At 58.1% G+C, this 11,501-nt stretch overlaps 1 protein-coding gene across 4 annotated transcripts in view; it reads right to left on the reverse strand.

Annotated features, from left to right (window-relative positions):
- Positions 1-11,427, reverse strand: part of PARVB (parvin beta) — a 93,068-nt gene extending 81,641 nt beyond the window's left edge. The window contains exon 1 of one of the 4 annotated variants that reach the window (XM_059401828.1): positions 11,261-11,427. In XM_059401828.1, coding sequence (XP_059257811.1) covers positions 11,261-11,375 — 115 coding nt within the window. In that variant the 5' untranslated portion in view covers positions 11,376-11,427. Of the gene's footprint in view, positions 1-5,445; positions 5,550-5,609; positions 5,632-10,313; positions 10,609-11,260 lie in introns of those variants that run through there. The other 3 variants (XM_059401830.1, XM_059401831.1, XM_059401829.1) reach the window with 3 other exon arrangements.
- Positions 11,428-11,501: the final 74 nt, after the last annotated feature.

The following is an 11,501-nucleotide window of genomic DNA, read 5'->3' on the forward strand; positions in this document are numbered from 1 at the left end:
TCTTTAGATCTGATTTTCTTTTGAGTTAAAGTTTGCATACAATGAAACACACACTTTTTTTTAAGATTTTTTGATTTATTTGTCAGAGAAAGGGAAAGAGAGCACAAGCAGGGGGAGCGGCAGGCAGAGGGAGATGCAGACTCCCCGCTGAGCAGGGAGCCCGACGCGGGACTCGATCCCAGGACCCTGGGATCATGACCTGAGCCGAAGACAGACATTTAACTGAGCCACCAAGGTGTCCCGAAACACACACTCTTAAGTGCAGGTGCCTGTGTATCTCAAACTCTCATCAGAATGGAGGGCATCCCTAGGCAAGCCCCATCCCCACCGCAGAGACAACCATCGCTTCGCTTTATCCACTGGAGAACTTCACAGAAATGGCACCGCACGGTGCCCTCGGTGGGGTCTAGTTCTTTCTCAGGCCCAGCGGTTTTGCAAGTCGCTGGGTTGCTGCGATCACTTCGTACCATACTTTATCCCTTCCTATTGGCTCACAGTCTCCTGCCGTAGGAACAACCCCCTGCCCACGCCTCCATGCTCCTACTGATGGACAGCTGAGGTCCTTCCAACCTTTAGCTGTTATGAATAAAGCTGCTATGAAGCTTCTGTGCAAGCCTTCTCATGGACACAGCCTTCCATTCCTTGAGTCCATATCTCAGATTGGAACTGCTGAGTCATGGGGGGGGGGGGTGGATGCATGTTTAGTTTCTAAAGAAACAACCGAACTGACTTCCTAAGTTTGCACCCCTGTTCCAGCCCCGAAACGACGAAGAGCTCCAGCGGCCCCACATTCCCCACCAAGGCACGGGTGACCATGTCAGCTGTCCCGGTGGGTGTGGGGTGTATCTGGTTCTCCTCTCTGTGGTTCATTTCCTGGATCACTAAGGATGCCTTTCTAGAAGCATACTGGCCATCCGTACATCTTTGGTGGAACGTCTGTCCAGACCTTTTATCTATTCTTTTATTGGGTTTTGTCTTTTTTTTTAATCACCAAGCTGTGGGAGTTCTTTACAAATCGTGGACGCCAGTCCTTTCTCAGACACGTGTTTCAGGAATTGTGAGAACTGGGAGTTACAGTAAGAAACATGTATGATTGGTTTCCATCCCAGTTCCTGGCCCAGAGTTCCTAAAACACTAGCAATTTCCTAAGCGATGAGAGAGACAGTCACCTCAGGAAAGGGCTGGTTGCCAGGGGAACCAACTCTGGGCTTAGAGAGTTGGAACTCTTCAACCCTCCTACCCCACCCCTACCCCTCCCCACACTGCCCCTCTGCCTCTCTTCCATGAAGCTGCTCCTGAGTGCGCCCTGGCACGGGAGCCGGCGCGATGACGAGCGAAAGGCTTCCCCGACCTCTGCGAATTACCCTAGCGAATTAATTCATGGACCCCCGAGGACAGGGTCACGGGAGCCTCCGACTTGTAACCGGTGGTCAGCAGCACAGGTGAGGACCCAGACTTTCAACTTGCGTCTGAAGGGCGGCGGGCAGTCTTGTAGGGCTGGGCCCCTCACCCGTGGGCCCAACGACACTGTCTGGCAGTGGACGCTGTCAGAATGAAGCTGAATTATAGGCCACCCAGCTGGTAAGAACCCCCACATCGGGACTGATGTCGGAGCCACAGCTGGTGATTGGAGAACAGCTACCAGAATCCTTGAAGACCCCTGATAACCCTAGGGTTAAGTACTCTTTACAGAAGAGGAAACTGAGGCAGGAGGTAGGGAAGTACTTCCCCAAGGCCAAAGCCGCAAGCACAGCAAGATTGGTTCAAACCCTGGAAGTCGGGCCCCGAGATCCACGACCCTAACCGCCACCGAGACGGCGTCCTGCTGACTCAGCAAACACACAAGGACCACCTTCCACGGCCGCAGATCATTTATCATCACTGGGCACTGAGACATCAACCCCGGCAGGTGCATGCAGGACGTGGCGATTCCCGGGGGGCAGAGAGGGGCCCCCACCTGCTGGATCAACATAAAGCCGAAGGGCAAAAGGGCTTGGGCACAGAGGGACAGTGTTCGTGAGGGCCCCAGCCAAGGCAGATGGGGAGGGCGGGGCTGGCCGGTGGTGGGGCAGGAGACGAGTGAGCGAGGATCTGGACTGCAGCCTCCAGGGGTCTGTCTTCTGTCTGCAAAGGCCAACGAGTCCAGGCAGTACATAAGGGATCTCATCTGTCTTCTGGAGAGCGTCTTCCTGCCCCCATGGCCGAGCACATCGCCAGTGGCAGAGAAGAAAGCGGCTTTACCGCGAACCAGCTAGGACGATTACAGGTGAATCACCTCTCCGGGTGGCAAGGCTGTGCACCCCCACGCCGGGATGCTGGGGGGTTTTAATCTCTGCAAGGGTCCGCGCTTCTCTGTGCCCCTGTCTGCTCATCCGCAAAATGGGAACAAGCACGTAGCACCCACCTTCCTGCCTCGGGTGAGCCTGAGAGGGGGTCACGCGCGCGGCGCGGACGTCAGAAGCGCCCCCCGCAGCGCAGCCACGAGCTTGGCTGGAGACAACATTCTGGCTTTTTTTTTTCCTTTAAGTTTTTTGTCCCTCACTTCTCTGATGATCTTCTATCGATCCACTATCAAGTATGGACTCGTTCTTGCTTTGAAACACACCATTAATTTTCAAAAACAAGGAAAAAAAGAGATGGGTGAAGCTTTGGGGAAGGGTTCCCCTGCATTCCGCCTGTATGAACCATGAGCTACAAACACCACAGGCATGGGGTTCCTCCCTCCCTGCTGATGTGAGGCCGCTCTCCGTCTGCCTACCAGAACCTGCCTGGTTCTGGCGGATGCCGCGGTGGGTGACCAGGGAAGCAGCGGACACAGAGGGCGACCACGGTTCCACTGAGAACCCGGCAGCTGCTTCGAGGCCTGGATTCACGGAGTCAGGGAACGTCTGCTCCCTCCTTCACTTCTTAAGAACCGACTGAGAGAGCAAAGCCTAGATCCTTTGGAATTACAAGCCTTCAACTGAAAGTATGAATGTGCGTAACTTTTTTAACAGGCATAAACCATTCAGAGGGCCTTACTCGGGGGGAAACCAACATTCGTGATGGATTCCGGTTGCCCTAAGAAGTAAATGTTCAAAGACCCAAACCAAGAACCTTTTGCAAAACGCCTGAGCTGAAATGAGTCCACATTCCACTACTCACACGAAAGCATAGAACTGCTTTGGGTTTGCCAGCCGTTCCAAGGATCTGAGCTGGCGAGGAAACACCATCGGAGGCCGAGGTGGCCAAGACTCCCTCCTGCTGCTGAGCTGGCCTCCCTCCCCAGGGACACAGTGTCCAACTCAGATATACCAACTGCTTGGCAAATGCAAGGAACCTGCCGTTTTCTCTGCAGCTCACACCTCGCCGGCACAGGCATGGTGCCTCCTGGTCACGCTGGGCCAGAAGAAGGAGACCCCCAGCATCCCTCACATGCCTGTTTTGTTTTTTTTGGGGGGGGGGGGGTTAGATTTTATTTATTTATTTGACAGACAGAGATCACAAGTAGGCAGAGCAGCAGGTAGAGAAAGAGGAGGAAGCAGGCTCCCTCCTGAGCAGAGAGCCCGATGCGGGGCTCGATCCCAGGACCCTGAGATCATGACCTGATCCGAAGGCAGAGGCTTTAACCCACTGAGCCATCCAGGCAGCCACAAAAGCCTGTTTTTAAAGGACTTAGTAACTTTGTTACCAGCAGCCACCTAGCTGCTTCCTGGAACACAATGAGAAAGCAGCAGCCAGGGCTGCTGAAACCGCATCTGTCAGAATCAGTGTTCTTTCTCCGAGAAGCCCAGACGCAGCCTCAGGATCCTTCTTAACACAGGGGCACGCAGTCATCACACACCCAGCTGAGTCTGCTCTCCAGGGGAAGCCGCTCTGCCAGCCCTGCTCTGCAGCAGGACACCGAGCAGCTCCGGTGTCCGTGTCAACGGCCTCCTTGCCAACACCTTCACTGCCTGAGCTCTCCCCCAGATCGCTGGTAGGCCTTCCCCTCCATGCAAGGCCCACAGGGAAAGAGGCTCGGGGACGACGCAGCAGGACCCGACCGGCAAGAAGACGAGCCGACCGCCGGCTGGGCCCCCTGCCCACAGCCTCCCCACGGAGCACGCTGCCTTTCTGGGGAACAGCGAGGACACACCAGCTCGGAAGCACGCAGCCACTTACCCACCTCCCCGCTTCTCCACCTCACGAATGACTGAGAGAGGCGCCCACGGAGCCTCAAAGGGGTTCCCGCAGCCCCGAACTCTCACAGCAGGTAGAAAAGCCAAGGATTCCCCGCGCTTCCCCGAACCCATCCCGTGACTCCCAGGGGCTGTGAGCCCGGCAGACGACGCTAGAACCTGCGGCTCCGTTAGAACGAGAGAGCAGCTCTCATCTGAGCACGTGTCACCAAGAAGAGCTCAAGGATGCAAAAGCTCCCCGAAACTTCTAGAACGTCGTGCGTTCCATGGTACGCTCCCCCACAGCAATTAGCGCAGGGAAGGAGATTGACCGCACCGCTCCCACACGTTCGCAGGGGACCCCTCGGCTCATGAACCGGTCCGTCAGCCCCATGTACTATAATAAATAGCAAATACGCTCACTAGGAAGTAAAGTGATTTTTGCATCTGAAACCTAAAAAGTGTAGAGCTGAGCCAAAGAGAAAACAGGCTTCCTTAGGGCACGTCTTTTATGTGATGGAACCGCCTACTTGGAAACCGGAGGAGAATCGGTAGGTAATGTTACCTGCCCTGCGCCGACCACAGCAGGCGGAAATCAATCGCAAAAAGCACTTGAAACTGCTCACAGCATGCGCTTACCCACTTACATCTTATAAACATCCCTTAATTATTCTGACGACCGGACAGGGAGCGGGCTGGTAAACTAACTTCAGGACGTGAGATAAATATTCATTCCGGGGAGCAGAGACCAGAATTCAAAGCAGAGCTTGGCTAATAAGCGTGGGGTTGCCAGGGCGACCCGACTCCTCCTTGGGGACCACACAGGGACAGCCAAGATGCTAGGAGAACCGCACCGAGTTAGCTATTCTTAAAGAGGCCGTCTCAGGACAGGAAGATAAGGAACGTCAGAGTCACGGCTCTGGGCCCAGAATCAATTTCCCTTTCTTACCAAAGCAAAGGTGCCAAGGGGCTCTGGTGGGCCGCCGAGAACGAAAGCCCAGTTTGGTACAAACGATGTGCCCACGTGTGTTTCTCTTGTACATGTTCCCCCCCCCCCCCCCCCCCCCCACTAAACATCCACAAAACAAAGAGGGAGCAGGCTGGATCTGAAAATTGCCATCAGGGTAATAATCAAAGGAAGCGTCACAAAGCTCCCCCTGAACGCCGCTTCCTCTCCGCCAGACAGAGGAAAAGCAGAACCGTGGTTTCCAGTGAGTTCCACCCCACCGCCCCCAAGGAATACGCTGTAATCCAGGAGGTGAGCAGAGACCGTGCATTTCCTGCCCCACGCTGAGCTGCCCCCCACCTTGGTCAGAAGCAGCTCCAAGAAGAGGCATTTGGGTCTCCGGAAAGGGACCGCTTCCCTGCTTCTCTCCTCCGCGACAGGCTCTGCGGAGAACCTCACGGGCCCAACAGATCCAAACAGGACCTACACGGGCTTCTCTGACGACAGACCGTTCCAGAACTCACCACGTCCGTGGCTCTGGTCCTCACCTACTCATATCCCTCCACGGGCTCACCAGCCACTCTTTGCGTTCTCACAGAGAAAGAGGCCAACAGACCTTAAACATGACCTGCACTTGATGTTCCAAGGGTCCCAGCCAAGGCGATCACATGAGCGCCCGGAGATGGCAGAGAATTCCAAGAGCCCTCCTGTCCCTGCCCAGAGACCAGACTCATTACAAATCCTTTTCCTGTGTGTTGCCACAAAGAAACACACTAGTCCGTTTTTATTTTTTAAAGGTAAACCAGAGGGCTGTTGAGATCTGCTGTAAGAGCACAGAGAAGTCACGCCCCAGTCGGCATAAGGTCCCGGACCGGCTGCAGACTACCACGGACGGACCCAGGTATGTGAGCCGGGCCCCGCGGATGGCCTGCAAGACGCGGGAGCTGGGGTCTGGGCAGAGAAGGCCGCCTCAGCTACCCTGTGTTCCTGCCAAGTGTCTTCATTCTTAGAGGGGAGAGGCCTCGCCACAGTGGCTCCCTCCGCACTGTCCCCCGGGGAAGCCGAGGCACTGCCTGGGGGAAGCCCACCGGCACCTGCCCACCCCCCACCTTCCCACGGTGGCCCACTCCCGCACACTGTGCCCACGGTACCCACTGCATCCTCCAGACCTTCTACAGGAACACCCACCTGGCTGACTACGACCCACACGCCACACCACAGCCCAGCTGCTATGAACTGCCTGCCCTTCTCGAAAAGGGGCTTAGTGGGGTCTCCTCCAGCGCCCCGGGAGGGAAGCCCCCTACTCGACCCCCTCCTCTGGCTGATTCCCAGTCATCTTTTAATGCAACCAGGGACCCCCTCCTCCAGCTGGCACGCAGAACCACGCTCAGGTTGTGTCCCCTCCCCGGTCACGGTCACCAACTCGGAGGACATCACTGCTGCCCCACCACCGGCTCCCCGCCTGCCAGAGGAGTGCAGAGACTCCTCCACCTGCGTCCTTAGACCCCAGGTCGGGGCACCCCCTTCCTCTACTATCCTGGAAGGGAAGAGCAGCCTTCACCTCCCCCTTTGGGGGTTTCTGGCCACGTGCCCTCCGAGCTTTCACGGAAAATTCAAAACCTTGTTATCTTCTAGGTAGGAGCTCTCACCCAGACTCCCCCTCTAAGAATCTGCCCCCCCTCAGGATTGAACTTGCTCACCAGGAGGCCGTGACCAGTGCCCGGGGCCAGGGGGCCCCATGGATTCTCCCCCTCCCTTCGAGGAACTGACCAGAGAGCCCCAGATGCTGAGCCCCAGGCCTGGGGTCCCAGAGTAGCTTCCCCACCCCCGAGGGCTCCTCGGTCTTCCCCTGGAGTTCTGGAGACCACCTGGGAAGGAAGCAGCCTGACTTGTCCACACTGCCACTCTTATCAGCGATGTTAGGGGATACCCACAGCATCCCCGGGGGGGCAGAATCACCCCCAGCTGAGAACCACCGGTTTCAACCAGTGACGTGGCTACTGGCTTCGGTTGTGTTCTCTCAAGTACAAAGTGAGGGGGAATGTCACCCCTGCATAGACCTTGCCATTAATTAAGATTGTCCATGTCGCAGGACGCAACCACAGAACATCTCTGTGCAGGCACTACTGCATCGGGTCCTGTGATTACGGAGCAGCGTTCAAGTGAGCTGCGCGGGGCTCCACGCAGCGTCCACACAGCAGATCGCTCTGTAAAAGTCACGGTGATCAGAGGGGCTGACAGGGTGGTGCAGAGAATATTCTCTCCCACGCGTTATTAAAGAAAAGAAGCATAATCATTTCAACCCACAGGGCAAGGTCACAGCCGCCCGGTGATCCCTTGAGCGCAGATCCCCAGGAAGGGCACCACGAACACCGTGCTCATGGATTGGTGCTTCTGCACCCAACGCTTGGAAGACGACGCTTGGAAGACGACCCGGGAGAGAAGCAGAGGACCAGCACAGGCCAGGAGCAAGGCCCTGCAGAAGGCTCGTCGGGGAAAGGATCTGCAGCTAAGTGACACGGAACTTGTAAAATCCAACACTAAGACATCAAACAACTTTGATTTAAAAAACGAGCCAAAGATGTGAACAGACAGCACCTCATCAAAGGGGACATCCAGACGGCGCACACGCACATGAAGATATGCTGAAGGTCTGCAAGTCATCAGGGAACGGGAGCCTAAGTCTGCTTGAGAAAAGGACATTTATAGGGGCGCCTGGGGGGTTCCGCTGGTTAAGCATCTGCCTTGGGCTCGGGTCACGATCCTGGGATCCTGGGATCCCGGGATCAAGTCCCACATCGGGCTCCCCGCTCAGCCAGAATCTGCTTCTCCCTCTAGCTCTCACCCTGCTCGTGATCACTCTCTCTCTCTCTCAAATAAATACATAAATCTAAAAAAAAAAAAAAAAAAAAGGACATTTACAGAAACAAATAAAAAAACAGAGAACAGGAACTTCCTAAACATTTCCTTCCTCGGAGTAAAGGAGGGACAGAGCCTCCAGGTTGGCCTTTGGTTGCTGGTGTCTGGGATGAGGGCAGGTCCTCAGTGCAGAGGACGGGGAGGCCCCCCCACGGGGCCCCTTCCATCCAGGGCCAGGCTGGTTGCACCCCTCTAGGGAGACTTGACAGGGCAGCTGCAGCACCTGGGGTGCCCCTGGCCCCACCTCCAGGCCTGCTGGATCTCTGGGGCCTTCCATCCGAGGTCATGAGGAGGACCCGGCGAGAGGAGTCTGTGCAAACCAGCTTTTAGTAAGTTGCCCCAGGCCTTCTGGGGGAGCCGTGGGCTTGTTAAGCGCTCTTCCCACCCTTTTCCGACATCCGCAGTTAGTCACAGTTCTGTTTTCTGAAGCAGGACACCACGTGACCCGAAGTGGTTCCCTCCCGGAGCCTGTCAGCCTGAATCACGCCGCAAATTCAGCCACGCGCTCTTCCTGCACTGGTTCCTCCAAAGCCCAGGGCAACGCATTTCCTAAAACGACCTCGCCTGAAGATGACAGGACGTTCACCCCACGTGTCCCTCCGTGCCCGGTCACAACCACGAGTTCTGCCGATGCGGGTGGAGTCCAAGCCCCGCAGGCTCCCCGAATCCTGACCTCCCTGAATCTTCACACCCTCCCTTACTGGGGCCTCACCACCGCCCAGGCTCCCCAACTCACTGTCAACCTTCTAACAAAAAGGAAAACGAAACCCCACAGCACCTGACAGCACCCAGCGACCTCTGAGCACCCACTCTCTTCCTGATGTTCGGGGGTAGGCAAATGCGGGTCAGCCCATGGGGGCCAGGCCCCGCCCCGCCTCACAGACTGTGCCAAGAGCACAGAGCTCAGGAGGGCAGGCAGCCAAGGCAGCAGGGCTGCTGGAGGGCTGACAACTCTCCGTTATTAGGGCCTCATCAGCCAGCCTCTGCCTCTCTGCTGCCCACTTCCCAGAAGACCAGCGGGAAGCCCCTTCCCAGCCCAGCCTCCAAACCCCCACCCCACTCCTGCATCTGAGCCCATTTAGGGGTTTTCGGCCTTCTGTTTATATGGGGGAACCCCAAGCAGGCCAGGCACCGAACTTTGAGAACCGAGGCCTGGGGAGCCGGCTAACTCACGCACAAAAGCAACAGCACAACTGCAAGCATCTTGGCCCTTCTGCTGTCTTCACGTCCCCAATGTTCTTCCCAGGATGCTCTGGTACCGGGATTCCCAGTGCACCAGGCGGACCAGACTGGCCCACAACGCCCTAGACACACACGAGCTCCTAGAACCAAAGACAAGAAGCATTTCGCTTTGGGCCCAGCCCATTATTCAGGCACGTGTTCTTTGTATTCCAAGGGCACAAACGGCACCCATAAAAAGCCATGACAGTCCAGAACATTCCGCTGCCTTGCTAGTCAGTGACAGACTTCTTTCACCAGTTCCTTCTGATCCCAAGTGAAGTGTGACCTGCTCTGGGCCGTTCTCGACCCTCCTACACTTTCGCAAATTCCTCAGAGCGCTTGAGATCCTCATGCTCTGGTCCGTGGGCTCGTCTCAGCCGGCGCCGCGTTCCCGGAAGGCAGGAGCCTGGCCTGCATCCCTTCTCCGCAGGCCAAACAAACTGGGACAGGGGAAGCGGCATTTCTGTTCGTAATTGTTCCAAGTCCCCAAGGAATGACTTGCAGTGAGGACGACATCGCAACAGCTGACAACACACATCACTGAGGCGGCAGGAATGACACAGAAGAGTGACTGTCATTTACCATTTGATAGGAAACAAATATACGCCAGTTTGGGCCCTTAAATCCTAATGTAAGGCTTGCAAAAGCGGAATGGCCAATTTGTTCTGGGATGTCTGGAAGCCCCAAAAGATTGACAAGGCCCTACCCACAGGGAACGGAATCAAGTCATTTGGTGAAAGCTTCCCTGAAGGGAAATGCCAGGGTACACACCTCCCCCCCCATCAAAATCCCCAAGGGGAATGCATGGGGCTATGCACTTCCCCACGCATCCCTAGAAACTCGCAGGTCCCTTAGAGAGATGAATGGAGATCGGATGTCCCCGCGGGTATGCATCCTTGGGGTTCACTCAACCTGGAGCTACCAGGAGACTTTCTGGGGCGTCAGCCTCCGTGGTTTTAGGAAACCGGTCCATACATCCCTCTCCCTGCCCCTTCTTCCCCGACACCAGCCTGAGGCCGGGCCTTCTCCCCCACCTGCCTTATCTCCGCGGCCTCTTCCGCTCCTCCTTCCTCCCAAGCAGGACTCACCCAGACCCATCCGGAATCTGCCCCAGGGGAGGAATCTCCCGGCTTGAACAAAGGGGAAAATTCAGGAATGCGGTCCTCAAAGAGGCAGCCAACAGCGGTGTATTTAAAACACACACAGTGGTGCCGAAGTTCCGGCCCTTGCAACTCTGAGAAAACTTTAGAACTGTAAAAGGAGGCAGGTAGTTCTTTAGAATGATTTTCTCAAGCACAGAAGTGGGAGCGGAGCTCTGCCGCCCGCCGTCGCGGCGCCCCCGCCCCCACCCCGGCCGGTGGCCGCACTCGAAGCGCCCCTTTCCTTCCTCCCGGCTCCAGGGCGAGGGCCGAGTCCCCTGCAGGGGCTCCCGCCCCCAAAACACCAACCCGGCCCCTGGCCCGTGCCCAGCCAGCCCGAAGTGGCCAGCAAATGCGCAGCACGAGGACGGTCACACGCAGGGCTGAGGGCAGTGGGCCCGCAGGCGGGGCTGCTCTCCAGCCGGGCTGAGCCAACGGCGACTCCGGCGGGCGGGGGCGCGGGGGAGGGGGCGACCCGGGCTCTCGCTCCAAGGCCCCCTTCCGCACTAGCGGCCATCTGCAAGCCGCCCGGGAGGGGGCGGCTGGGCCGCGAAGACTCCCCGCCAGTGTTTAAAGGTCTGGGCAGGAGGAAGGAGCGAGGGTCAAGGGCGCTCCCGAAGGTCACGGCGGCGCGCCACGCGGGGTCGGCGGGGACCCGAACGCGCAAGCCAGGGACTCACCCCGGCGAGGCCGGGCGTGGACGCGTGGTCCCGGCAGAGCTCGGGGACGCGCGCGCGCGGGGCCCGGAGGGGGCGGGGACACGGGGGCCGCTGGCGCGGGGCGGGAGCCACCCCACGGGGCGCGGGGGCGCGGGGGCGCCTGCGCGCGGGGACGCGTGGTCCCGGCCAGGCTCGGGGACGCCTGCGCGGCTGCAGGCCGGCGGCCGGCGCACTCACCCTCCTTGGCCTTCTTCTTCCTCGCCAGCGTGCCGCCGAGCTTGCCCAGGAACGACTCGTCCTTCTTCATCCTGTGGGGCCGCGGGGTGGGCGAGCGCAGCGGCGCGGAGGACATGGGCGGCGCGGGGGACAGCGGCGGGCGCAGCGCGTGTGGGAGCCGCCCGGGTCGCCGCCGCCGCCGCCCGCTCGGCCGCCCGGGGAGGGGCCCGCGGGGCGCGGCCCCAGCGCCCGCCCCCGCCCC

The sequence above is a fragment of the Mustela nigripes genome, chromosome 6 (genome assembly GCF_022355385.1).
Source record: "Mustela nigripes isolate SB6536 chromosome 6, MUSNIG.SB6536, whole genome shotgun sequence".
Lineage (NCBI taxonomy): Eukaryota > Metazoa > Chordata > Mammalia > Carnivora > Mustelidae > Mustela > Mustela nigripes.